General features: G+C 43.9%; 1 protein-coding gene across 1 annotated transcript in view; it reads right to left on the bottom strand.

Annotated features, from left to right (window-relative positions):
- TBX15 (T-box transcription factor 15) overlaps positions 1 to 27,829 on the bottom strand; it is a 98,435-nt gene that overhangs the window by 39,163 nt on the left and 31,443 nt on the right. Inside the window, exon 2 of the mRNA XM_027798458.2 lies at positions 163 to 376. Coding sequence (XP_027654259.2) covers positions 163 to 376 — 214 coding nt within the window. The remainder of the gene's footprint in view (positions 1 to 162; positions 377 to 27,829) is intronic.

The following is a 27,829-nucleotide window of genomic DNA, read 5'->3' as shown; positions in this document are numbered from 1 at the left end:
TACAGCTGTGAAACTCTGATAGCCATTTAATTTTCCCTGTATATTTATTCCTTTGGCTTATCAAGAATAAAAAAAAAAAAAAGAGTTTCCTTATTAATTTTTTAAATTTGTTTTGTTAGGACCTCTTTTTTTCAACTAGACAGAAAGCCAGAGATATCTTACCTGCCTGCTTTCGTGATGATCATCTCTGTCCCAATGTCATGAAATCTTTTCCAGAGGTCAGCACACTGCAGCTCTACCTGGATCTCTTCCATGGATGAAGGTGGAGGAGGCTGAGGGCCTGAGCCACCAGATGTAAGGTCAGAATGGGAGCCAAACGAGCAGGACGTCCTTTCTGCCAGCACCTCTGTGTCTGACCCAGTGCTCTGCTCCGAGTCTGCAACGTAAACACGCCAGGTAAGACACTTCAGTTCAACCTGCTGCGAGCAGTAAAGGGAGGGAGGAGGAAATCCAACAAGGGAAGTGCCAAGGAATAGTACAATGGCCTTTTACATAAACACATATATATTTATGGTTTGTCATGATTTATAGCGTGATTTGGAGTTTTGGGTTTCTAACATGACATCTGGCATTTTTGTCAAGTTTTAGAAACAGCTGAAAGAAGGAACTTCAACATAAAATATAAACAGTAATAAACAATGCTTGGAATGGAGTGCAAAATACAGATTAAAAAATATACATGAAAAAAAAATTAATTCAACCTATAGTTTCAATCCAAGATTACAAGGGCTCACTGGAGAACTACATTCCATTTAATTGAATATCACCCCGCACTACTATTGAAGAGTTGGGGTTTTCTTAAACAAAACATATTTTTTTTCTTTTAATATCCTTGTCATCAAAAATAATGAGCTTTATTTATTTATTTATTATTCTTCTGGCAGCACCATTTCTGAAATGTGTTTTATTAGCTGCTATAATATCTTTTTTGGAACAATGATACTTCCTGGGAAAACAACCATGCAGCTTCTGGTGACAAAAATGCTTTAGGCTACTGAAGGACAAAAAGGGGAGATAATAAACATATGGAATATGTTATCAAGGAAAGCAACTGAAGCAAACTGCAGAAAGGAGCACATGAGACAACCACCTCTCTTTACAGGGCAGAAGAAGAAGTCTTGCTCAAAAAATAAGCAAACAAACAAAAAAGTGATGTTCAACTAGTTTAACAATCCAGGTTGGCGTGTTGAGTCAGATGGCCATTTCTTTGCAAAAATACCTCATGTATATATTAGGTAGATATGCTGTATATATGGTCCTAGTGCTCATACGGTGGGGCTAAGATGGAATTTTGCAAGTAGCACTCTTATTTTGCAATAGGGTGCACAGTTACATTACATCAAAATAATTCAAAATACCTTCTGCAAAGCAATGTGTTTAAGTTTTGAACTTGATTTTTAACAAATTGGCACTAGTATTATGTAGGTGATTGACAGAGGAATAAAGTGATGTGAAACAATCAAATGGCTGGAGAAGAGCTCTGGATTTCAAAGAAGGTACGGAGACAGTGCTTTAGAGCATCCTCATTGATCACATAAGTTCAAGCATCCCAGTGAAGGAATAAACCAGCTATTTATATGTATTCTCTGCTCTTTAGGAAAGAAAGAGATCTCTGTCTGCGGGGGAGCTTAGGAGACAAAAAGTAACAATGTATGTTAAAAATGTGATTAAATCACCTCAGCTAAAATTCCTTCCATACCAAGCAAATGCCAGAAACTCTTTAATAACCCTGAGGTCATGGAGGCTGAGTCTCAGATTTACAGTGTTTCTGAGAGACTGTGTCTCCTGGAGCAGATTGCACATCAGTGCAGAGGGCTGTAGGTAGGAAGAGGCTGGGGGTGAAGATGCCACTGCAGAACCACCAGCCCCACCTCCTGCCACATTGAAACAGTGCTGGGAAATCCATACTGCTGCAGTGGCACGGACATAAACTGTGTGGCTGAGAGTGTCTGAGAAACCGCCAGCCCCAAACGCCATCAGGAAGCACTTCTCTCCTGTGAGAACCCTAGGTAATATGGCATTAGATAGTGGACATTTTGCGTGAAGGATGTTTTCAGTAAAATTTGCCAACAGTTTAGACAATCCACCAGTACAATGTGGAAATTCTGTAGGCCATCAGAAAGGTTCAGAGTGTATTGCTCCCAGTCTGTTTTGAGTATGGAGTCCTTTATGTCTCCCACTGCCTTCCCAGTTGGGCTGAAGCAATAACAGGTCCACCCCTCCAAAGGAGCAGCACAAACCTATCAACAGAGGGTTGTTGCATGGAGACCAGCACTACACCCATCACTAATAGCCGAGGCACAGGCTGGTTCTAAAGAATATGAGGGAACCTGCTGGGGTTCTGTGGCTGCGAGACAGAGAATCAGTCCGGGAGTAGAGAGGGGCTGAGACATTTGCTCCCTGCTTCAGGGGCCCAATGGTGCAGCAGCAAAGTTATCTGCTTCCTCTAGCTCAAATTATTCCCCTCAAAGGGCTGGAGTGGGGAAGCCTGAGCAGGGGTCACTACGCTTAGGGAATTTGTTTTCCTGGTGATGATTAATCAGTTTAACCTTCAATAAAAATCAAGAGCGTGCTTCACAAATGACAGTAAGAACTTTTTGTATAGCTCCTTATGTGCTGAACCGTTAACCAAAAGTCTTCTGTCTTCTCTGAGGTCCTAAGAAAATAAAGGTGAACTACATTGGGAGTCTGAAGAGACGGGACCTAGGGAAAAGCTTCCATTACGGAGTTCTCCTCCCAAAATGAGGTGCTACACTACAGGTTTGAGTCTAGAGAGCCTGGTTTAGGCCACACCATCTCTGCTTGGTTCAGGCACTCAGAACTCTGTGCACCCCCTGAAGCAATATGGCAAACGGCCAGCAGACGGCACTTGGCTGGATGCTGTCCTCCATCATTCCAGCCGTTCAAACTGGCCGTGCGGCTGGAGCCTTGGGGATCCCTGGGAATTGTCTGGAATTGCATGCTGCAGAAAACTAAATAGCAGACGCTTAAGCCCCCTCCCACTGATTTTATGCTGGTATCACTCCACTGACTTTACAGAGTTTTGGAGGGGTTTTTTGATCACAATGGAAGCGGAAGGAGAGCCACAACCTTGGATATACTTTGCCATGCTGGCATAAATCAAAAATTGCAAAAGTAATTCACTAATTACTGATAAGCCAGTATCTAGCCAACCATGCAGTACCACACAAAAGAGAAAAGAATGTTCTTTTCTTCCAAGGGCTATTATTTTGTGCCCTGAAATATGATCTGTAATTACCCCCAAATTAGTGCAGAGAACAAGTACCCTCCTCCAGTTTTGGAAAAGGGAGAGGGAGAGTCACTAGTGTTGCTGCTCTTAGTTCAGTCTCAGTAGGCACTGAGATGGGTTTTGTGTTTTCTTCAGCTTTTCCTGAGCTAAGTCCTCCTGAATGGTGTCATCATCCAGTTGGAGACGCTGAGTTCATTCCAGACCCAGAGAATTTGGGGGAAGTTAAGTCCATCTGACATATGAAAATCATCCCTGGTGACATCCAGCTCTATAAGACTCTGTGACTCTTAACTAGAGTTCTCTGCATGTGTTAAGATTCTGAATTAATCAAGAGACAGGTGTACATATGTACCTATGTAAGTGAGCAACATATGGAGGAGTGCAGGGTGAACCGGTCTCCATAGGTAGTAATTCATTGTGGTGGCTGGCAGCTAGCACAGCTCAAGCCATTTTGCTGCATGTACTTGTTCACAATGAAACAACACAGGGAGAAGATCTGAGTTTTCTTGTGGTACGTGATCTGGGAGCTTGGTTTTCTTCATGCACCAGCTTCAGTAAGATGCAACTTCACCAGACTCAAAGATACTACTTCTACTTTACGTTGGTGTCAGCAGAAGGGAATCAGGGAATAGCTCCTGAAGCTCCATCAAAATAGAACATGCCTATGAGCACCCTGAGGTGCAGACTGTGGCTGGTGCTACACACTGGTCTGGCTGACAGACAAACAGAAGGATCTCTGAGGAAGATAAGCTTCCTATAATTTCCTATAGCTCCGAAGTGACAAGATAAGATTGTTTTCCTTTCCTTTAAAAGGTGCCTTGTACAAAAGCCCACGGGCTGAATTCAAGGTCCAGCCACAAGGACATGCAGCCCCCCCATGCAGAGGCTGCTTTCAGAGTTCAGCTCTCAGGCTGCTGCCACAGGAACACTGCTTCTCTGGTGCCACGTTAGGTTGCAATCGATGCCACTTTTGGCATATGTAAGGCAAGCAGCAATTAAAACAGTTTTATGGTTTTCTCTTGCTAGCACAAAATACAGTCCTTGAGAAAGGATACTTCAAAACCAATTTCATCCATTGCTGGCAACTAGCAAAAGCAGGAGTGGACACAACTGAGGTTTTGAAACCTACGGCATTCCACTGGACCTTCAGTTAAGACGGTCTCAGGCCAAAATTTTCCCCATTGCTTTTCCAGGTACCCATGAACTTGCACCTTCTGACCTTTCCTACTTTCCTCTACAAGGCCCTTCCCCTCACCCGTCTGCTTTAAGATGGGCCCTTCCTGCGGCACCACCAGCGACTGAGGTGAACATCTCCAAAGCTCCTCCTGACTGCACAGTTCGTATCACTCTGCCTTTTTCATTTTCCCCTTCTTGCAAATCTCTTCTAAAAGCATCCATTTTCACTCTTGCTCATTCCTCATGTTCTTTTCTTCTGATGTTTCCACCAATTATTTCTGCTGGTTTATGGAGTGATGTGTAGCCTGAAGAAAAAACAGCTATTTTGGTCTGTGTGGAGAAGGACCTGGTGACCACACAGGAATGCCAATGCTTAACTCCTCCAGACAAATATGTTCTCCTAAGGGATGATACAGAGAAAAGTTTCTAAAATACTGTCCCTTGTTACAGGCAGCTTGTTGGACAAATGAGCTGACCAAGTGGGTTTGACCAGGGGACTTGGCCTGATCTGTCAAAAACAGACAGGGTCTTGCAAGCACTGGATTTCAAGGAGCTTGAAACTATCTAAAGTGACACTACTGAAAAGCTCATGGAGAAGACCCATGGGTCCAATGCACAACAAACCTCTCTGAGGCCTGAAGCTCAGTGCTGCCTCACTGCCACTGTGCAAAAGGCTGTTCCCTTTCCCTGCCCTGTGGGATGGCTTCCAATCGCCCCCCCTTACTACACTGGCCACGTATCCCACTACGGCACTTTAACAGTGGTGGGCACGGAGGAGAGGAATTTCTCAGCACTTTCAGCAACCTTTAAGCCTACCAAGACCAAGGGGTCACTTTCAGAGCTCCCAGGGATACCATGGCCATTGCTGAGATTACAGAGGAACATTTAACTAGTTCAGGTTTTTTCTTTCTTAATCCTTTTCCCTTTTCTACCATCTCCAGATTGCCCTGGAAATCCTCAGCTCATAATTTCTTTTGATCCAAAAATTCCCAGGCTTCTTGTTGGCAGATAGGAAGGAAAACACCATTCTCACAAGGATGGTGACTCTGAGGTCAGCATCCCCACTGAGTGCCCCAAGAGGATGGGAAATAACCCCAACTGGCTTCCTGCACCAGCGCTGTGTGTCCTGGGATCAGAGCCCTCTTACACAAAACCACGAGCTGCTACTGCCTGACTTCTTTCTACAGCTTAGTATTCTTCCTGTACGTTCCCTGCTTTTTCATCAGTCTGGCACAAGAGGCAAAGTAGTATGTGAGATATTAAAAGACATTAATTTTCTAAGTAATTACATGCATGGATCTTCAGCAGAATTTTCTCTGCAGCTGGAGCACAGCAGGACACTGCTCCCCTTACTTAACCGATAAAACAAAAGGAGCTCAGTGTAGTCCCTGGCCATATCATGCAGCTTGTGCACTCAACAAATATTTCACTCCAAGGTATCAAAGAAGGTAAACTACAGGAGTGACAACAATGACAGAAACCTTATACATAAACCACCTACCCAGAGGAGCCCAAAAGACTCATTTTCTTTCTCTTTTTCTTTTTTTTTTCCCTTTTTTTTCTTTCTTTGTGTATGTGTAGATATCTAATGTAGATCCTGTCAGATTCCATTAGCATAAAGATTTCTCTTGGGTGGAATGTGGCAGCTGTTACAAGCTGTTAGGGGCTGGGGTTTTTTTAACTGTTTATTTTTGTTGCAAGGTTTGTGAACATTTAGTGCAACAGGTGGCCCTTCCCTCTGCCCTGCAGTCAATTTGCTGGCAATTGGGATCTGCAGACTACAGAGAAGGTACAAAGTCCTGGACATGCATGGGCAGAGAAAATCTGGGGGACATCACTTCCCCCCCCCCCCCCCCCCCCCGCCATGAACCCAGCTGAAATTAACAGAGCAGACACCTTGCTTTTGCTGCTGGTTGCAGACAGATCGCATCGGGTTTTTAATTCCTGATTTTCAAACCAGCTACTGCCACCTCACAAAATGAGCAGCATAGGAACCATGCATACAGCGGTGGAACGTTACTGGGATCTGGACACAAAATGTCACAGACACCCTGTGAAAATGAAAGAACAGAAGCTCACTCTGTCCAGCCAGTTCAGAAGAGTGGGAGTTCATCTGCTGTGGTGGCTGCTGGTGCAGCTGCTGCAGGTGTACAGCTGTTTTCCCCCGATAACTAGTACTTGGGCAGAAGCTAAACCAAAGCCCTTGGTAAGTCCCGAAGTGCCCGGGATGCCCGGCTGTGGCACAGACAGGAGCAGCAGAGGTGACGCGGGCTGGGGCTTGGCAGAGCCGTTCACACCAGCACGGCTGCGTTTTACACAGCTGATCTGGCAACTGCTCTTGCTGTAGGCAAAGGTTGCTAAATACTTCCCAGGTGACTGTAACCATATGCACATGCTGCACACAAAAAATAACATGAAGATAGTTCTGCAGGTGTTCTTACATATTCTTTTATCCCCTGAATTGTTTTCCATTCATTCAGATACCCTACTCCATAACCATGCCTTCTTCCAGCGTTAGCTCCATTACCAGCTACATACAGCTAAAATTTGTAACCTATTTTCTACTGATAACAGAGTCATAGAATAGTTTGGGTTGGAAGGGACCTTTTCAAAGATCATCTAGTCTAACCCCCAATAATATTTATTACTGTTACATTAGTGACTACAAGTTGCAAGTAGTATCAGGGTTTACTGATCTGGAGACAGTACAAGCTTGTCCAAACCGAGAACTTAATCTAAACTCACGTTGCATTGCAATCTCAGACAGCCAAAAGCAGCTTTCAAATAACTAATTTCCAGCCTAAGACCCTTTTATGAAATTACAGCAGGACAAAATGGCATTAATATCAGCAGGACTCAAAAAGACAAAACTAGAATATGTATAGATGGAAAAATGTGGCACAGAAAAATAAAGAGATCTGACAGAGTCACAAGTAAAATAAATGAGAAACAAGCTGATCCTGAAGTGAAGAATTCCTCTGGTCCTTTAACCTCAAAGACGTCTTCATCCTCCTGATTTACAGTTTTATAAGGCGTTTTCCTAAGATGACTTGAGCCAGCAAAGCTTGTAAAACACTTACGCTGTGGCTGCCCTTACCAAAACAAAGACTAACTGTAAGGCCAGTATGACATGGAATTGCAACGTATCTATATCTCCATGGCAAACACAACTAGTAGGAGAACATAAAAGCAAATGCAAAGGCAAAAAAACAGGATGGCTTTGGCTCTAAATGCAAGTCTTGCATCAACTTGACTGTGCCCTGCCAAGAACTGACGGCCTCTGCCTTGGCTTACTCCATGTAAGACTCAACAAAGGGACACAAGACCCAGCAAAGAAAAAAATCACCCTGACTCACTGGTATGCTCCAGCTTCTCTGCTCCACTCCAGCAATGCAAAACAGCTGTAAACCTGGTTTAACCAGCAAGTTAAATTGGGTTTATGGCTTCTCACTATTGGCAAAGAAGTACAAAGCAGCTGGGGTTTACTAGTACACTTAGCTCTGGGGGTTTGCCCTCAAAAGTTAACTCTTGCTCCAGCCAGGAGAAACAATATCAGCCACAGCTGAATTCTCACAATCTATTATCTTTTTAAGAATGCTGAGAAAAAGAAAACTTACACATTTTGCCAACACACAGTTTAGGATCAGACATTCGAGAGACCAGCTCCAGTTTTGAGCTGCATCAGCTAAAAACCAGAGATGCTGGCTGCTGAGCTCTGAAGTCATCCTTGGCAAACACAAGTTCTCATTACAGAAGTGTAAGCTAGGTGACCACGTGTTCTGAATACTGTCACGGCATAGGATTTCTTTGTACACTTCATACCAAATCCCATCACCTTCTCTCAGGAAAACTGCCTGCAGCTCATCAGTCTGTGCTTTAGACTGTCCATCAGAACTAAAAATACCTCATCAAACGGATGTCAAGCAAAACCCCGTTCTATAAACTCTTCCACCTCTGGACTGAGATAACTTGTCTGTTTAAAAGTATAAGTGTAACCTTTCCCCAGCAGAGGCTTCTGGCAACCATATCTCAGGAGAACAAACCCCACTGAAGTAGAAAAATTTGGATTCAGTGTTTGATGATATATTATTGTCTTCTGGAAAGCAAAAAATAGCTTGAGTCTTCAGTACCTCAGACTAGCTTTGAGGAAACTGCAATTTGAAATTTCAGTATAGAAGAAACCAAGAGACTCCTGAGATCCCTGGAGGAGATCCTCTGCAGCCATCAGTCAGGATTGCCTTAGGGCAAGGAATCACCAGCACAGCCTCACAGAAAGGCTGCTCAGTAGCAAGAATTCAGAAAGCCCGTATTTACAATGATAAAGGGCTTCAAAAGAACAGGCAGAAAAATAAGGTTCAGTTAAACCAGGAGATAAAATAAAAGAGCGTAATATTCAAGAAAATGTAGAACACAGAGAACGGCAACCTTTAAAAACATGAGAAGTACTAGGGAGAAAGTGGGATGTTATTAAAAGAAGAAGGAGGTGAAATTGATGACAACTTTAATCTGGCCAAGATCCTGAACTGTACAGACTACAAAGAATTTGTCTGGCCAATGTCCAAGAGTTTGTGTAAAATTAAAGAGTGGAAACACACTTGAAAGTTAGGGAAAGCTAAAAAAAATGAAAGACCAGGCATTAGCTGCATTATATGCTGTAGCCCGTAAACATAGAGTCATTATTCTTATAAATAAAACCATACAACAAATATTTAGAGACCAGCCTAAATCAAAATGTTGGCTCTCAATACCCACAAATTGTGCAGGAGTTTGAAACTGGATCCCAGCGCGGCGGCGGGCCCTTCCCTGACGGGAGCGGGCACAAGCTTGGGGACAGTCTGTTTCTAGATTCTGCGGCTTGGACTGCTCTCTGACAGCCAGGGAAAAAAATTATTTGAAAAAAAGGAAAACACAACACAAGATTAATGCTCCAGAGGTAGCTATTCTCTTCTGAGACTGATGTGAAATCGCTGAGAGATTTAAAATGACTGCAAAGTCCAGAAAATACTGCTGTCTTCTGTAGGTATGAACACAGCACAAACAAATTATGATTAACATTATAAACATTTGCAAGCTGATATTTGGTGGCCTACAAACCACAGGGAAAGAGACATTACATATGTTTCCCTATACCGGGATGGTTATCATGACAGCAGTGTCAGGGAGCCAGCTGGCATCTTAATAACAAGAAATGTCCAACCCTTTCCTGAGTCCTACTGGGCTCTTGGCACCGCCATCGCATGGTGGTGAGTTCCACCGTGTCACTGGGCAGACAAGAAGAGAAAGAGGCCTTTTTCACTTCAAAATGCATTGCCTTTTTAGTACGAGTGCTCATTTGCTGCAGTGTTATAACAAGATAAATACCATGCTATGTATTGCTTGTATTTCCTTTTTAAGCGAAACCATTTCAAAAGAAAATAATTAGGAAATTTCCATGGGAATGGTTTCACAAGAAAAATGCAGCTCCATTAAGCTGAAGTTTCAAGTTTAAATTATTCATTTTGTTCCCAATCTACAATTTTCTTTTGGGAAAACACATCAGGCTAGCCCTGTTGAACTGATGTTTGGGTTTGTAATAGTTCAACAAATCATTAAACTACATTTTTTTCATCCACATGCTACATTAGCCAAGATGTCCTTCAGACCCCCCACACCTCTTGCTGAACCAGACTTTGGAAGACTATCTGCCCTAGTACAATTTTGATTGCTTTCTATCTAAACTTTTCCACTGTAATCCAAATCCTTTCAGATTTTATTCATACCAAAGCTTCTCCTTGACACTAAACATTTTAATTGCTCTGTCTCTGAATCTGTTCTATTTTTATTACATACGTGTGCACACATACACACACAAAGACACATAAATATATATATGGAATTGAATTCTGAAAAAAACAAAAAAGGTATTTGGCTTTTAAATCAGTGATCTGCCACTGGCTCCCATAGCAGAAATTATGGGATTTTCAGTGGTACCTTCTGTTGCGAAGTTTCTTGCAACCTAACATTCTGTTTGCTGTTTTGATCACCTCTGCAGAGTGACCAGATGTTTTTACTGAACAATGAGCCTGGGGCATTTTTCACAAGTGATAAACATATTCTTCTTTTTATTTGCAGAAACAACTGACTTGCAGAAACATTTTTTGACATAATTGCAGAAACAACTTTATTTGAACATACAACTGACTTACATCCAAACCAGCCAGTTTTCCTGCCTCTATGCAGCCAAGCAGGTACGGTTGAGAGGGAAGATTCTCCAGAAGCGCCTGAGCACTGTGCTGATTCTTTTAACTTCTAGTGTTTCTAGACTGAGCCAGGAACATAAAGAATTACCTTCAAAAGTGACAAAACAGGGGATGGCATTGGTACGATTTTGCAGGGGACAGAGCACAAGAGACTGAACAGGTTACATTACAACAGCATGGTGCATGGACTTGGAAAGGAGGCGATGGGAACTTCAGTCCAGCCTGTGCTATGAAAGGCAACTGTGTCATATAAAACCAATTTAATTTGAAATCTCAAATATCAGACACACATGCCGAGCCATAAATGGAATCTCTCCTTCAACTACAACAAAGAATGCACCTCATAGCAATTTGAAACAATTATCTTAATAATCAGGCAGCTTGCAAAAGTGAACGATGCTTAGGATGAGGTTATTCACAAGGAAGTGTTAAAACTGTACAAGTTTTCAAAGTTGCAAAAGCCGATGTTTGACTCCACATCCAGGGAGGGGAACCAGGTGCTGTTTAAGAGCATTTATGTAATGAAACCACTGCCCACATGAGCTGAAAGATTGATGTAGGCAGCACATCACCAGCAGCTGTAGTTGACAGAAGACAGCGAAGGGGATGCTGAAAGAGACCCAGGGGTAAGAAGGGACAGCTGAGCGGGCTCCCACACTGTGTCATTTGGCCAGACCAAATACCCCCGCGTGATCCCGGGCAGTGCACACGAAGACAATGCTTCAGCGACAGCCAGGCTGCGGCTGCGTTAGCAAATGAGGCATTGGGAAGCCCTGGAGCTGGAGACTCTCATGTCACATATGGCAGAAGGAGGGGACGCTGAGCTCCATTCCTCCCCAACCCAGCAGCCAGGCAGGATGAGGAAGGGCCGGGGCACAGGGCAGCACAAGCTTCATGCCCACGATCAGAGGTGGCACAGCAGCAGGTATAAACTGTTCCCCTATGGAGCAGCAGAGCGACAAGCAATGAGGTCATGACTGAGAGAGTCTCCAGGCCGTCCCCAGCTCCACCACAGTAATTAAATTAGATTAAACCTACACAAAAGTCAGACAGCCTGGACAGTCTGAAAATCAGATCTTGAATACCAACTGTTTCAGCCTGCAGCTCTGCTCCTGTTGGGCTGCATACCTTGTTACTGCAGACATCGCCAGCAACTGAATTATGTAAAAGATCAGTATTCTAAAATCCCAGATTCCATGTACTTCGAGAGAGAAACAGCAGCACAAACCCAGTGGCTTAGCCTGGAGGATCAGTCTCAGTGCATGTATTCCTTCCTTTTCCCTTAACATCCACGCTCCTTGGATGTGTACTTGTGGCTTGGCTTTTTCTCTTTTCTTTTACGGTCTTCAGTTCAAGCTCCCAAAGTCACATCCTGACACACTCTGCCAACCGCAATCCCACACGTCAAAATCCCTCCATGCAGGCACACACACTGATATTCCAGGAAGCACACGCTGCTGGACTTCGTTGCCTTCCACGGAGCCACCCTGATTTACGCCTGCTGAAGCTACGGTCCCGAGTGTAATAACACCTACACTGCACAGTTGTCCCACATATGTATACCCTATTATCCAAACAACAGATGCACCAGCGTGCGTGCACACACATATTCCAACATCTGGCGATCACAAGCTAACTGTAACAACTCCATGAACTTCATTCGTCTTCACAAAACTCACTAACACTTCATCTATACGTCCGCTGAAGAGGCGCATAACCTTTCCCACCTCACTGAAAGAAGTATGTGCTCTTAACCTGGCATTTACAGTCACACACAGAGAAATACCATCGAGTGCTTGCACTTACTCCTAAAGCACACATTTAGTCCCTTCTGAATAATAGGGCATGAACAGCTTTTGACATAAGCACTCCACAAGAGTTGTACATAACGTGCATACACATACACACCTCTCTCTTTCTCGGTCATACCCCTGCGTGTGCCTACATACCCTTACCTGCTATGAGACTCACTTTCCCACTTTCTGGCTAGAAGTCATGCCAGAATAAAATTGATAAAAGGAAATGAAGAATCACATACAAATATCCAGATATCTGTTAACTTAAAACCATCCCACCGCTTAACACTAAAATTGATACTGGCATAATTCAGCATTTCTGGATGCCAGAAATTTCCAGGCTGTTTCCCTTTGTTTCTTTCACCCACATCTGATGTAAAAGATGTGCTCAAGGAGAATGTGGGCAAAAAATTCTGATGGTTTATGTTTGGCATTTTATGAAAAATACTTTAATTCAGAATAGCACTTCTGCCTGCCTGGCTCTCAGTTCAGCACACTGGAAACTGAGGGATGCTCCACTGTGATGTTCTCAGCAAACTCGACCTTACAGCAAAATACGCCAGAAAGCACAGAGTCTGGAAGTATTGAGGTTGCAAAGGTCTTCAGTTTGCCTGATTCCCCCACCAATGACATCAACACATCAGTGGTGACCTCAGAAACCTGTTGGCTTCTGTGCCCTCAGCATCCTTCATGGATGTCAGAAACAGGGCTAGCAATTTTCTGGGTGTATAAATACCCACACATTTTCAGCCATGCAGAACTAAACAATTTCATAACCCATTCTTTAAAAACCTTTAAAAGCATGTACTACACTTGAAAAATTATACGCGTGTTTTGAACTTACTGAGGTTTTTTCCCAACCATCTTCTTTCTAAAAAATTTCAGGTTTTTGAGAGTAGGAAGAATGTCTTGCTGTTTCTTACTGCAGATAAAAAGAAATGGGATGCATTTTACTGAATTACTTTAGAACTTCTGGCTAGAAAGTGAGGATGAAAATTTTCATATGGAAAGGAAATCTGCAAAATTCTCAAAATTTTCTATCTCAGCTATAGGTAAGAATGTAAATATTCCCTATATTTTTAAAGTAGAAAACAAAAGAATTTACATCACCATTAACCCCGCACTGAGGGGCTTCCATCACAAACAACTGCACCACAGAGAAAACCCATAGTGTGCTACTGCAGAAATTACCCAGAATGGAAAGTCAAAATCATTCACACTGGAGCCCGGAGGTGAAAAGACACCAATGGACACCAACGCAACAAGAATCCAGTGTCTTCCAGTCCTACCAGTGCTTGTTACCATTTAGCATATTCCACACTTAATGAAAAAGCACGTGACTTTTCTGATATGCTGATGATACCTGACATCTTTCCTGTACATTCACCTTACCAGTCAACTCGAGAAGAGCAGAGAGGCAAAGGAGAGTTTTAATTGTCACTGGGGTTTCATTATGAGGGGGGTATAAGTGCACAAGCAACCAATTAGCACATCCTTCATTGGGCCTCTAAACATATTATTTCATCACTTAATTTATTACCGCTGGTGCTTTTGTGCATCCTCCCATGCCCTTCTTATTGCTGAAATGCTGCCATCTGTGGCCCAAAAGTTCCTTTCAGCCCTTCCCTTCCTACAGTATGAGGTGGTTGGGGAGAAGCACTACATTAATAAGAGGCTCACCAGTTCTCATGGGGAAAAAGAGAAGAAAAAGATAGTTTCAAAAAACCACGCTTTCCTCCCCTCTCTGCACCTTCCCTTCAGTCACACTTCTCTCACCTTCTTCTTGTGGGGTAAAATTTGATGTGAAAACCAGCCCAAGCTTGTCTGTAACGCTGCTGAGCTTGGCCATGTGGCTGCAGGAGGAGGCAGCAATTTCCTCCCCTGGTACAGCTGTGAAGCCCCACAGTGATGCTTCAAAGGGAAACTGTAACCCACCCCTTCCAGCCTGGAGCCCAGCAGGCTCCGAGAAGCAGCTGGGCTGCTCTTCAGCGAGAGGCAGAGGAGGAGAGGGAGGGAAAGGAAGAAAACAAGGATAAAACAGAAGTTAAAGAAATGTATGGAGTAAGAAAGGAGAAGGAAGAGGCTGGGGATTAGGACAGCTTGTTGGAATTGGCTACTTGACATCAAACGCTGTAAAGGAAGGACAGGCCGGGAAGCGTTACAACCCCATACCCTACAGCTTCTCACAAAACCCCCCAGCAGAAAGAATGACAGCGAGCCAGGCAAATGCCCGCAGTGCCATACAGCTCTTTCCCTGCCTTTCTGCAGTTCTTGTCTCGTTCCTACAGCGGGCTGCAGGTCTGAGCTGCTCGGGCGCATCAGCCCGTCCCCTCCTGCGTGCGCTGGGGAAGCGGGGACCTCCCAGCCCAGCTCAGCCGCTCGCTTGCCCTCTTCCATTTCATGACAGAGGAAACGACAAACATAACAGAGAAATGTCGGGTGGCTTCAACAGGACACCCTTTGTTGCATGAAGCACCCAGAATTCTGATGAGACAGTCTGTTCCTTGTTTAAATCTTATGGTGTTTAGGTGTAAAGAAACTAAAAAGCCTTTCACCCATCTGCAGACTCCTTCTCCCAGCTCTGAGCAGACAGCATGGCTCACAACGTTCCTCACGAACAGCACAGCTGCAGGCAACTTCCACTGAGGCATAGAGAAAAAAGGAAAAGAAAGGAAAAGAAGAGGAAAAAAAGGAAAAGAAAGGAAAGAAATGGAAAAAAAAAGGAAAAGAAAGGAAAAGAAAAGAAAAGAGGAAAAAAAGGAAAAGAAAGGAAAGAAATGGAAAAAAAAAGGAAAAGAAAGGAAAAGAAAAGAAAAGAGAAAAGAAAAGAAAAGAAAAGAAAAGAAAAGAAAAGAAAAGAAAAGAAAAGAAAAGAAAAGAAAAGAAAAGAAAAGAAAAGAAAAGAAAAGAAAAGAAAAAAGAAAAGAAAAGAAAAGAAAAGAAAAGAAGAAAAGAAAAGAAAAAAGACAAGAAAAAAGAAAAGAAAAAAGAAAAGAAAAAAGAAAAGAAAAGAAAAGAAAAGAAAAGAAAAAAGAAAAGAAAAGAAAAGAAAAGAAAAGAAAAGAAAAGAAAAGAAAAGAAAAGAAAAGAAAAGAAGAAAAGAAAAGAAAAAAGACAAGAAAAAAGAAAAGAAAAAAGAAAAGAAAAAAGAAAAGAAAGGAAATTTGGCTGGCTGGAATTAAATGGCTATTTCCATGGCTGAATCTCAAGGTGTCTTTGCAAAATGCCAGTTTTGCAGCCACAGGTATCTTTTTGCTGCTAAAACAAGTCAGGATATTTACAGAAAGGTAAACTAATGCACTTTGGCGGCCTCACTGGAAAACAGGAGCAACCAGTTTCCTCCAGAAGGCAGCAAAGAAAATCCAGCATTGCATCTATCACCCCCCACCTCTCCATTACTTTCTTCGCAGTCGGGGCAAACCCCTCCCACGCTCATTACATCAAGTATTTTACAGAAAGACAGCTAACTTCCTTTTATGTATCCTGCTCTAAAAATTGTGCCTTTCCTGCACGGAAGACACAGTAGAGAATAATAAATTCCACTGTTTACTGAGTGGGAGGAACGAGGAAGGTCACATCCATGAGACTTTCTGTAATAACGGGTGTTTCTAAATCCAGCGAGGCGTCTCCACATGGATTTATAGGCTGTAGATACTTTTGGGTTATTTACATAGCAGGCATGATGCTGGCTTTGTTTTTTTCTTGACTAAAGGATACCTTACACTGTTTGGCAATCAAAAAAAATCGATAAGAACCTGCCATGCTGAGAAGCCCTTGGCGTGCAAAGCAAGTGTCCTGTGCAGGATATTGCTAGGGCAACCTATGGCGTCCCACCCGTCTCCACCACACCCACCAGCCCCTCCATCTCATCCACCTCCCCTGCACTCATCCAGCCTCACACCCCAAAATCTGTCCTTCTTAGTCCCTTGTGTTTCCAGCAGTGAGCGGCCAGGCAGCACTCCCCGGAGGGCCAGGTGGCTGTCCCTCCATGGCACACCCAGGAGGCACATGCTGTCCCCCAGGTTGAAACCAGACGCACAACCATGCGCTCCTTCGGGAAAGGCTGTGACAGAGAGCGTTCCCTCACCCCAGGAAAGACCACAGGTCTCTCCTGCATGTACCAGGGGGCACAGGCACCAACACACATCTGCAAACAGATGGTTGCGTTCCACCTCAGAACGTGGCACATGCTGTCTCCTTGGTACCCTGCACTGATGAGATGCAGGTGCACCATATGAGGAAGAACTTCCTCGCCTTGAGGGTGACAGAGCACTGGCACAGGCTGCCCAGAAAGGCTGTGGAGTTCCCTTCTCTGGAGACATTCAAAACCCAACACTGTGCACCCCGCTCTAGGGGAACCTGCTTCAGCAGGGGCTGGGCTAGATGCTCTCCCGGTCCCTCCCAACCCCGACCATTCTGTGATTCTGCGCACCTAACCCATTACACAGCAGTAAGTGTTGGCAGCTATAATAAAGAAAAGGGGAATATATACCAGAGGGTGCTCCGAGACAGCTGCCATTCAGTAAGAGCGCCATTTACCTTGGGTTTTGCAAGTCTTTCCCTCCTTTATGAAATTCATGCAACTCAAATTTCAGTGTCTTTCTCAGCAGGCTTCAGCAAGTCCACAAACAGCTTTGCTTGGAAGTCCACCACAAGCCTTCTCCTCAGCAACAGCACACCTCCACCCTGCCAACCGGTAAGTGTCCCAGCCTCACCCATGCAGGACCACAGGAAAACATCATCTGACCAGAAGAAAAATAGGTTACATAGACTTCACCCTCCAAAGCCTCTCCCTGACACAGTTTACATAGCCTGCATCACAAAATCGTCACCATTTACCAGACATTCAATGCTGTAAAACGGCAGGTGCAAACAGCTTTCTGTAAGCATCACACCTTCCCGGGAGCAATTTTGGCCCTGGTCAGAGCTCTTATACAAGAATCTATCTGGACTCAGGCAATCATTATGTTAAACCCCTGAGAAGCACAGAGCAAAAGAACATCACTGTTGCAGAGGGCAAGGCTGAGCAGCCAGTTTGTACCGGAGGAGGAGGAACTGAGACTTTTCAAACTCACCTTAAAGAGGGACCATGAAGTTGGGGATAACTGTCACGTACCCCGAGCTGGGCTTGATCCAGGTCCTGAGCTGGTGCTGAAAGACTCTGCAACCTGCTAGCTGTGTCCTAGATACCTGCTGGTGCTACATGTTAAAAACTGAGGCTAGCTTTTTGGAAAGAAATTGACTGAACCAAAGCTGAGATTTTAAAAGCTGATAGTCTTCCATACTCTATGCGTAACAGAGAGCATCGTCTTTGGGTACAAATACTCTGTTTGCCACCCCCTTAACCTTAAATGGACACGGCATACATGCAAGTAAAGCACCTAACACAGTATTCATGTGTTTACGACACAAAAATATGCTAATAATTACTGTGGGATCGTTACACTTTTTTCACATAAATGTACATTTTTATCAAACTCAAGAGGACAGAAAGAGTAGCAGAGCTTAAACCAAAATCTTTATATTTACACCTACTTTTACCTAACTCTTAGGGCAAAGCAAACAGGAGAGCAAGTAAGAAGTAAGAAGTATGTTGCTACTCTTTACATGAACATGCCAATACTACATTTTGCAAGGACCGAAGCAGGCATCTACCAGTAGAAAATAGTGGGCATCAAATTCCTTGTTTCTACCCCTGGTCTAGCATTTAGCATGAGCAAACATAACAAAGTCCTATTAAGACTGCCAGCCAAGTGCTTGAGAGAAGCCTTCACATGTGAGAAACAGGCCTCAGGTCTACACCTGAGAGAAAGAATCAGTTGCTTTTCATGTAAAAGTGATAGAAGCATCAAGAAAAGCCATGTGTAGGTGAGCTTGCAGAGGGTGATACACAGTACTAATGGCTATTAGACGAGAAGATGATTAAAGAAAAGGAAATGTCTTCTCTGAAATGCTCATTCTGGAAGACTGCACGACAAAAAGAAAGAGACTGAACTTTGCTAGGACAGATACCTCACTCCATTTCCAGCTCTTCCAGGTGCCCACCCTGCCTGTGATACCTCGTGATGAGCCATTACCAGAGATTAGCCATACCTGAAGGAGCGAGACCTGGGCTCATAAGGAGAGCTGGAGATTCCCCTGGGTTTCCTGCATAACACATTTCTCCACAAGGCTCTGAGAAGCCCTTTTCAAGTCAACCAATTTGACTTGGTTTCTTAAAAGCCGTGTACAGCCAGCAGCCTGTCTGCATTGTGAAGCTGATGCAGCATGAGCAAAACCTGTGCCTTTTTATGATAAATCCCTAAGATCTGTCATCACCAGTATTGATAAGATTTGTCAGTACTTGCACGTTGCTCACTGCAAAATCATTTTTTCCAGGACCTAACACAGCCTGGCCATTGCGAGGATAAACTCCCCATCTTGTCACTTGACCCCCTTGTGGTACCTCATTCCACCACCCTCCTCCATTTTTCATGTACATCATACAAAAATGAAAGATCTTGTCATTTCAAGGACCTGCTCAAACTTTTCTGTCCCCCCGCCATGCCCACAGAAGATATTGAAAGGCTCTCGTTGCCAGCAGTTATTCCCAGTAGCTACAGACGTCAGCAAGTGTCTCCATGACTTCTCCTATGGCACTTTTCACACACAGGAGGAAACATGTACACAGCCAGGTCATTCCTGCCCCTCCAGCCCTTCCTTCAGACTCTCCCTGCCCAGACCCATTTGAAAGCCCTGGGAAGAGTTACAGTACAGCTGAGCTCCTGCTCACCCACTGATCAACGCCATCTAACAGGGAAAACCCTCTGGCACAACAATGCCCCTGTAATTAAAGCCCTACAGTCTAGTTTAAGCATAATTTCCATAAACACAAAGGCACTCCAGCAACTGGGAGTGAAGGAGATGGGCTGAAAAAAGTACATCACTTTGTCTCCTTAGTTGACAAGTACAGTGGTGCTGGGGTCACGTGTGATGCGCAGGCTCCAGAGGGCAGAGCTGACACCAATCTTGGAAACTTTTCCCCTGTACTTTTTGCCTTTAATACCGAATTTTCTGTGGCGTTCCACTAATGCATGGAAGCCAGTATTTGCTTCCAGGAGGCAATGTATTTAAAAGGTAAGAATAACTTCCCCGTTGCCTCAATTAAGTCAGGAGATGCTCCACAGACTTCAGCATCCCTTTGTGGTTCCCCCAGTCTTGCTGGATACAGGACTGGGCAGAGGAGCTTGGGAACTGGTGGGGAACTAAGCAGGAAGGCAGAACATGAAACCCAGCATGCAGTGAATACTGCTTCTGTCCCACCCTCACACACTGACCCTCTGAACGAGTCCTGCAGGCTGCCGGCCCAAGGACTGTGTGCTACTATTTCACCCTCACAGTGAGAGGGGCACAGCACTCAGCTTCAGAGGAACCAGAGTATGTGTACCTCCAGCCATAAAATGTTTGCTTAACTGCTATATTGAGCGGCTAGAGTGCAGCAAAGCAGCCTTCAGGCTGCTTAGCACCTGACCCACTGTTTTTTCTGATTTTATTATATCTCTTTTACAGTATCATTGCTATTTCACACTTTCTTTCTTTCACAATCCTTACACTGTCTATGCGCTCCTGGTGATTTACTGCATGTGATTTCCTCCCATTTATTTATGTACTCAAATACTCCACAGCTTTTTACTTCAAAGGTTTGCAAAGCACTCAAAAGAATCTGCCAGAACCGTAGAGCTCTTGAGCAAAAAGCATATTGCAGTTCATACAAATCAATCACACAGGCCAGCACAGTCTGCCTAAGAATGAACAGAGCTTTCAAACTTCATCAGGCAGCACGGTTGCATTGATACTGTAAGCCACCAGAAAACGCAAACCCCTGTGGTAGCACAGGCTGCTTTAGTACAGATCCCCAAAACGCTTTAATCTCAGCACACAATTTAAAGCAAGTCTATGCAGAATTTCCATCAGAAAACTATTATATTCCAGCTTTTTCAATGAGCTCCGTTTCTTACTTACTTTAGACCAAGGCTGGTTTGAGGGGGTTTACACAAGGGTTACACATGTGCAAAAGCAAAGAAAAACACATCTGCTTACATACAGTGCCCTCAAACCCCTGCCAGGAATATTGCTCTGTGCCTGTGCTCAGCTGTGCTAGAAGTGTCCCGGGGAAGTCCAAGCTGAATCACACCCGAATTGCTCAAATCTGAGCCATTCCCTCACAGGGACTATGATTAATTCACATTTGCTATCTCAAAGTAGCAGTAAATCTATTAACATTCACCATCAGCCAGACTGCCTTCCTGTAAACCTGTGACACCCTCACACAGAAGGCTGTCAGCTCACTGCGGGGCCTGAGGACTTGCACAAACCACCTCAAATCATTGCTTACAGCACCACTGTGGGGTTTATAGTAGATAGATCCATGGCAGAGTCTTAAAACAAATTCGCCTGGTTAACACCAGCACCAGTTCAATAGCTTTCACACCCACACATTTCATGGAGAAAGGACGTCCCGCCCTGCACAGGAGTCTCCCAGGTGTGGAAGGAAGAAGCCAGGCTCCAAGGGAAAAGAGATCTGAAGGCCACCATGGACAGGAGGAGCCTGGGCAGCAAATCCCTTCTCCCAGCCTGGATCCCTTCACACTCCTCCCCACTTCCTTGCCACAGGCAATGGTAAGCGGCAGCCACTGATGCTCTCTGCATGCTACCAGAGCTCCCAGTAAAGCAAAAAGACACAGCAGGCAGTTTCCCTGCTCTGCTCCTAAAATCAGAGTATCCAGCATGGACCATTACAGGAGAAATGAAGGAGTGAATTTTAGGTCCAATTCAGTTACTGGCTCAGGAAAGGTAACCTTCAGACATCCTAAGCTGAACACTCCAAATTTTAATATCATAAAAACCTATTCCTTGGAGGCATAGGGCTCTCTGCTCTCAGTAGTTTTAAATGGAACAAGCAAAGTATGATAGGGACAATAAAAGCAAGAAGAATACAAGCAGAAAAAGGGTAGAAGCAGCAAGGTGAAAAGGATCTGGAAAGACATAGCGGATGAAAATAGATGATATGGTGGTGTTATGGGGAGAAAAATAATTTAAGGCAGGGGAAAAGAAAAATAAAAGCAAAAAGCCAAAGACATAATGAAATAAAGAATAGGGGGAAAGTAAAGCAAAAAGAGAAAATCTGTCCACACACACACACCCCCCATAATTCACTGACTGCAGACTTACTAACCAACAAACTGAATCTCTGAAACCATTCTCAAGAATTTCCTATGCAGCTTGGAAGCCAACACAAACACTCGGGAGCCACCTCTCCTGCCACAGGGAAGGCTACAATACTTTTTATTTACTAAAATTAAGCTTTCAACTATAGGATTCCTTAAAAGATCTGCTGGCTTATATTTGCCCCAAGAACTCTTAAGACCAGCCTGAGACCACATGTTTTCAGGGAAAACAGGTAGAAACACTGCAGGTTGCACAGCAGTAAGAAAGGGGAGAGACACAGGAGAAGGAGAACAGGAAAAAGCTAAAGAGATCCATGGGGGAAGAGATTAGGAGAAGAAAAGACAGTAAAGAGTTGTAACAGCACAGCTTTAAAAAAGCATAGAGCAAATAATAAAGTAAAAGACGTCAAAAGGATGTTAGAAAGACAAAATCATGAAAGAAAAACATAAAGAGAATGGACTATGGAAAATGCAAGTCAAGAAATTACTCTGACTCTGGTTTGAACACCCCCTCAGTGCTCCCTGGGTATAATTTCTATATTTCTGTGAGATGCCCACATTGCATGGAACAGTCAACCCCATTCAGGTGGGGACAGAGCCACATACGCTGGATTATGGAGGACATTTATGAAGCTCCTCTAATATTGAATCTTAACCCCCCACTGTATTCCTCAATCACAGCAGTACCATTACCTGCTTTGATGGCATTTTTCCTCATTTAGTGTGATACTAGAGATTTCTCACTGTTCTCCACAGTGCTCCCTTTCTGCGCAGGTATAGCTCAGACAGCAAACCAAAGGAGAAGGAGCTCTACAGTGTAATATACTGGAGACAATATTTCTACATCTCCATCTCAAATTAGAAAGCTCTTGCAGAGGACCTTGAGTGGACCTACTCAGACAGGGAAAGCCAGGACTTCCCCTACCATCCAGTGGAAGCTCAGGTAGAAGCGATTATGCATTTATTTGGAAAACATGCAAAGATAACATACAAGACAACAAATGACAGCATGAAACCACTGTTATAACATTTGGCCCCAAAGCAAGTTATGACCTCTCTCTCCTCCACCAACAGAAGCCTCTGCTACCAGAAAGCACTCACAGGAGCCCAGGGGTTAAAGCTGCTTAGCTGCCCCAGCTTTTGCAGCTGTTAATCCAGCAGAGGAACAGGAGAAAATGTTTTGCACAGCCTTCAAAATTCCCCTGATAGCTGAGAGAGGGCAGGTCAAGATGCCTTACACAAATGAACATCAACAACAGAATTTATTGCAGTCCACGTTGTTTCTCTGCTGTTTCCTCATCCACCAACACTTCTTGATCAAAGGAGGTTGAGGGACAGCCAGCAGAAGGCTTGGCTGGGTCCCATGGTCCTCTAACATCAGTCTCTTGAGGAGAAACCTATAACCATGGTGTCCTACCAGGCTGCAGGGCAACCACAAGCCCTCCACACATGCCTGCCTTTTGCATCACATGGGGACTCTCAGTAGCAGAAATATGTAAGAGCATTTGTAAAACAGGGATTGTGACCATCTTATGTATTTATTTATTTAATGAGTACATATTATTGATTTATTTAGACATCTAGGATGTCTAAAATGATCTTTCTATCTATGCACCTTCAGCACAGTGCTGAAGCATGTAACTATGAACCACAACAGCCCTGTTCACTCTGCACAGCCACCGTAACCCACAGCACCAAACAGACTGGGAAGCCCTGCCCTGGCCCCAGGGGGAAAATGGGGTATGAATACCTGACATGGGATTTCTCCTTTGGCTTTTTGTTCAACCTGGGGAAGAGCTCTGCAGGGATCGACAGCATGTCCCCTGCAGCGCACCTCCTCACGCCAGGGAGTGCACAGAGAGGCAGGCAGCGGTGGGAGCAGATGGACTGTGACACAAAGCTCATGTCATCAAGCAAGCCCAAAAGCTGGCTGGCTGCCCGCTGCCCAGCCACGGGTGAGGGTGCATTTGTAGCTGCAGCAAAGGATCCACTGAGAGAAGGAAGGCAGCAAGGAGGCTGGACATTTATGAAAACTAATTTAGTAAGACAAGATACCAGTGTTTTTCTTGACTCTGTTGTTCTAGTCCTCCTGAGAAAGTAATGGTAAAATGAAACTATGACTGAAGCCGGTCAAAACATGCTGATGAAATAGTTTCGTTTAGAAAATGCCATTTTGTAAAAGTAGAAGTGTATCAAAGAGGAATTACTATCGTTTCATAATTGAAACTCTAATTCCCTGTTTTGTTTTGATGATTACAATCCTTTTTGTACTGACATTTGTAAAAAAGCCAATATTAAAATGTCCGTATATTTTTCAGAAATGTCTTGCATATCCCTACTTTCTAAAATATTTCACTCTGTACTATATACAGGGATACAGGAAACAGAAAAATAGATACCGGGCAGAGCTGTGGAGTAAAAACAGCTGCTGGTGAGTGGCTCTTGATTTTGCACTTGATTTTGCAGGTGCCCTGCTCTGCTGCAGGCTCTGTTTGCTGGGGGAAGGTGTATGGCCGCGTGCCTGTCAGTGTCAAATGTCTGAAAACCTGAAGTGTCAGCGAGGGCGCCTGTGTTCCCCACTCTTCAATCATTCTTAGGTTAAATCTATTAAATTTCTCAATTTTCAAGCAAAACAAGTTTGGGGAGGGTTTTCTTTTTTGTTTATTTGTTATTGTTTCTCTTGGTTTGGGGGGAAGTCAAGCCCTATACGCTGGCCTGGGGTTTGAGACACAAGCTGAGCTCCCTCTGAGAGGATCCCCTCCACTGAAATAGATTTTATCCTTGCGATTGTAGGAACACCTTCCCTGACAGAAAGCAATCTCACTTCTCTTGCTACTCTTTCTACCGCAGCAGAAGAAATAGGAAGTTGTAAAAATACAGTTTAAAAAAAAAATTTAACAAGAAATTACTCTAAGAGCAGCCCTCTACAAAATAGAGGTATTTGCACACAGTGCTCCTAAAATTACAGGAGATTTTTAATTTTAGCACAGGTTTTTGTTTATTTGTTTGCTCATTTGTGGAGGTACAATTTATAAGCAGCAGCTCTGCACTTTGACTAAGAATCACTCTTAAATGGCCTTCAAGACATAACCACAGAAGTAAATAATGTTTTAGAAAGTAACTCATTACTATCCAGTTCCTCTAAAAACCTGTGCTGCAGCATAATCTTAAGACAAGCAGACAGTACCCTCTGTAAGCGTACCCTAAGGTAATGCAAAGTCTAAAGAAAAGCACTTTTTTGCCATTAAGAATGAAAAAACAACAGTTCAGAGTCATTCACTGTCATTTCTTCAGGCCTAAGTGGTCAATGTAGCTCCTTAAAACTCCTCCTATAGAGCAGGCAGGCATGAGCCAGCTGAAAGTCATCTGCAGCGATCTTCTGTCCTTCTGCTTTATTTTTACTTGAGTTTAGCGAGGGTGGTGGGGGTTTTTTTAGCATGAGATTTCGACGGAACTGAAAATATCTCATAGCACGAACTCTGCAGCATGCTGTGAGTAATTTACAGCTGCCAAAACCATCTAAATCAAATCCCACGAGGGATTTTTCTTTCTTCAACCCATGCAAGTTAGAAAACAAAAATGGCCAGCAGCCATCCTTCTTCTCCCCCTCTTTTGCTGAGCAGATCCCTGCAGCTGGAGCAATGTCATTAGAAGCTGCACTTATGGACTTCAGGGCAGAAGCACAGCGCAGTTTAGATATGCAACACAAGCAGCTTAATTCATAACAATAGTTTCACCTTCCCTCTCCTCTCCTCTCCTCTCCTCTCCTCTCCTCTCCTCTCCTCTCCTTTCCTTTCCTCTCCTTTCCTTTCCCTTCCTTTCCTTTTTGGTCTTCACAAGAAATGGGAAGTGGGGGGATTCAGAGGTGCACCCTGTAGTCGGAATTCTCAGCCTTGCAGTGTGTTGGCCGTACAATTATTTGTAATTGCCGTTCATCTGACTGCACGCAAAGGCAGTTTAGACATAAATTAGGATTTAATGTCTAACCAGTGTTCTGCCTCTATGGTTTTTGTGATTGCGTTCAATTAAAACAGGTTTTTTAAGGCAAACACTGAGAAATCTATAAAACACCATGCAAACCAAATATGCACACACAGCAATTCAGCTTTTTCCTCCCAAAAAACCCACAGGCAGTTTTGAAAAACACGTGCCTTGATTTATTGATTGAGGAAGTTGTTTTTAAGGAGGTTTTTTGCCCTCAGTTTTCAATTTCCAACCTCTAAAAGAAATCTCAGGACTATGTATGATGGCTAGTGTCTGCAAGGTGGGGAGCTCATCTTCCGTAAAACACTGGAGAACACCTGGATGAAAGCCAGCAAAAGACACGAAGTATTGGATGAAGTCATGACTATACGAAAGACAGAGAAAGCAACAGTTGGCCAGGCTGGACAAATGCTGCTTGAGATGTGTTACCAAATGGAAAGAAGTAACCGAAACAGAAAAGGAGCAAAAAGAAACAATACGACAAGAAGTTTTCAGAAAGAGAAATATAATTGCAAAAGGACTCGATGAATCGTAAATGTTACATTTAATGACTCACAGGGAAAAATCCCCACCCAGTACCATCACTGCACTTAGTGCAAAGGAGCCCAGATGGAGCCACGTGTGACCCAGGGCTGCATGGGGCCCCGCACCAATGGTGGCGAGGAGGACCCCACCAGCGAGGCCAGCGAGGCCACTGCCTGGTACAAAAGAGACTGTGGGGACTCTGTGGAGAAGGCTCAAAGCAGCTCCCAGGGTTTCCTTCCCTCTGCTCCTCCCTCCCCACTTCCCTGCCCACTGCTCGGCCCCACTGCTCAGGACAGGTGCTGATTTAAGTCTGGATTTAAGCCTCTGCACATTCAGTTTCTGTACAGCAGTTATTCCAAATAGCTTTTGCTCCTTATTAAAGGCCAAGAACAGTTATTCTGTGAACACTGACAAAAAGAAGCTCTGTTCTGAAAATCTGTATGGGCGACACACTGCACAGCCTGGCTATAAACTGCTAGTTTGCTATTTTTTCCAGCACCATACCGTTTTCCCCAGCTCTAACGCAGTGGGCAGGCTTTCCCTTTAATTTTTCCCCTTCTAGAGGACAGAAGGATTCCAGCTTTTACTTTGTCTTGGAAAGCTAAAAGAGTGAAGCTGTCCTCCTCTTGTAGAGCAGTATGTGATAGTTCGTTCGCTTCTACTTCTTGTTCCCCACCAATGCTGCAGAAAACATCGGTTCTTCTTCCACTGCACAATGCAAATCAACAGCGAGAGCTGCTGGCCAGCTGTCTATGTGGGATGATTCCCATCACAGGTCCTGTGGTCAGCTCCACAACAAAATGCAAACTAGACTGTCGGGTTTTTTAAAGAAGCTTCTCATTGTCTTCTGTGTCCCTGAAGCCAAAAGCAATTTTCTCCAACATTCTTCGTACCACTGCCTGCATGGGTTGCGGTAAAAGTTCATATATTTGTAAGGTCCTATTCAGAGGTATTTTCAGCACACCAGAAAATAAAAAAAATTTTAACAGAGGAGGAAAAAAATAGCAGCATATTAGCTAAAACTGACTTCCAATTTAGGGCCATCAGTAACCGCTGGTATAGTTAGTACAGAGAACCTTTCCAGTTCAGGTTTGGTTTTGCTCTGTAATTCATTCTCACACAGTCAGTGTGACCTGGACCGTGCCTTCCTGATGCTTCACTCATGCAGGAGTTTTGCTCTTCAATCATCCCAAACCCCTGTTTTCCATTATTTTTATGATGACATTTTTCGTATCACTTTCCATGATTTTTTTTCATCATGAAAACTTCTGTACATGTTAATTACAGTGATTTTCAGGCCTCTCCTCCTTTACCAGGACAGCAAACTGCACCTCCAAGAGACAGGTTGTCTGCAGAGTGGCTCAGTGCCCCCTCCCTCCAGCCCCGTGCAGGCCGAGTAGATCTCCCTCCTGCTTGTACCAGCCCCCCTTTTGCCACCAGCGGCTTGCCTGGATGTAGTCTGTGTGTGAAGACCTCCATCCTGGGCTTTAAAAAGGTTCTATTAGAAAGAATTAATTAAGCAATGTAACTAAGCAAGCCAACACTAAACCTTACAGGGAACTCTCCAGGCTAGGTAAAGAGTAAATTACCTCACTTTACCTTATGTCATCTCATTTTTTAAGCCAATCTCAAGAAAAATGGGGATGGGGAGTG

This window comes from Falco cherrug, chromosome 5 (assembly GCF_023634085.1).
Source record: "Falco cherrug isolate bFalChe1 chromosome 5, bFalChe1.pri, whole genome shotgun sequence".
Lineage (NCBI taxonomy): Eukaryota > Metazoa > Chordata > Aves > Falconiformes > Falconidae > Falco > Falco cherrug.
This window is presented reverse-complemented; position numbering and strand designations above follow the sequence as displayed.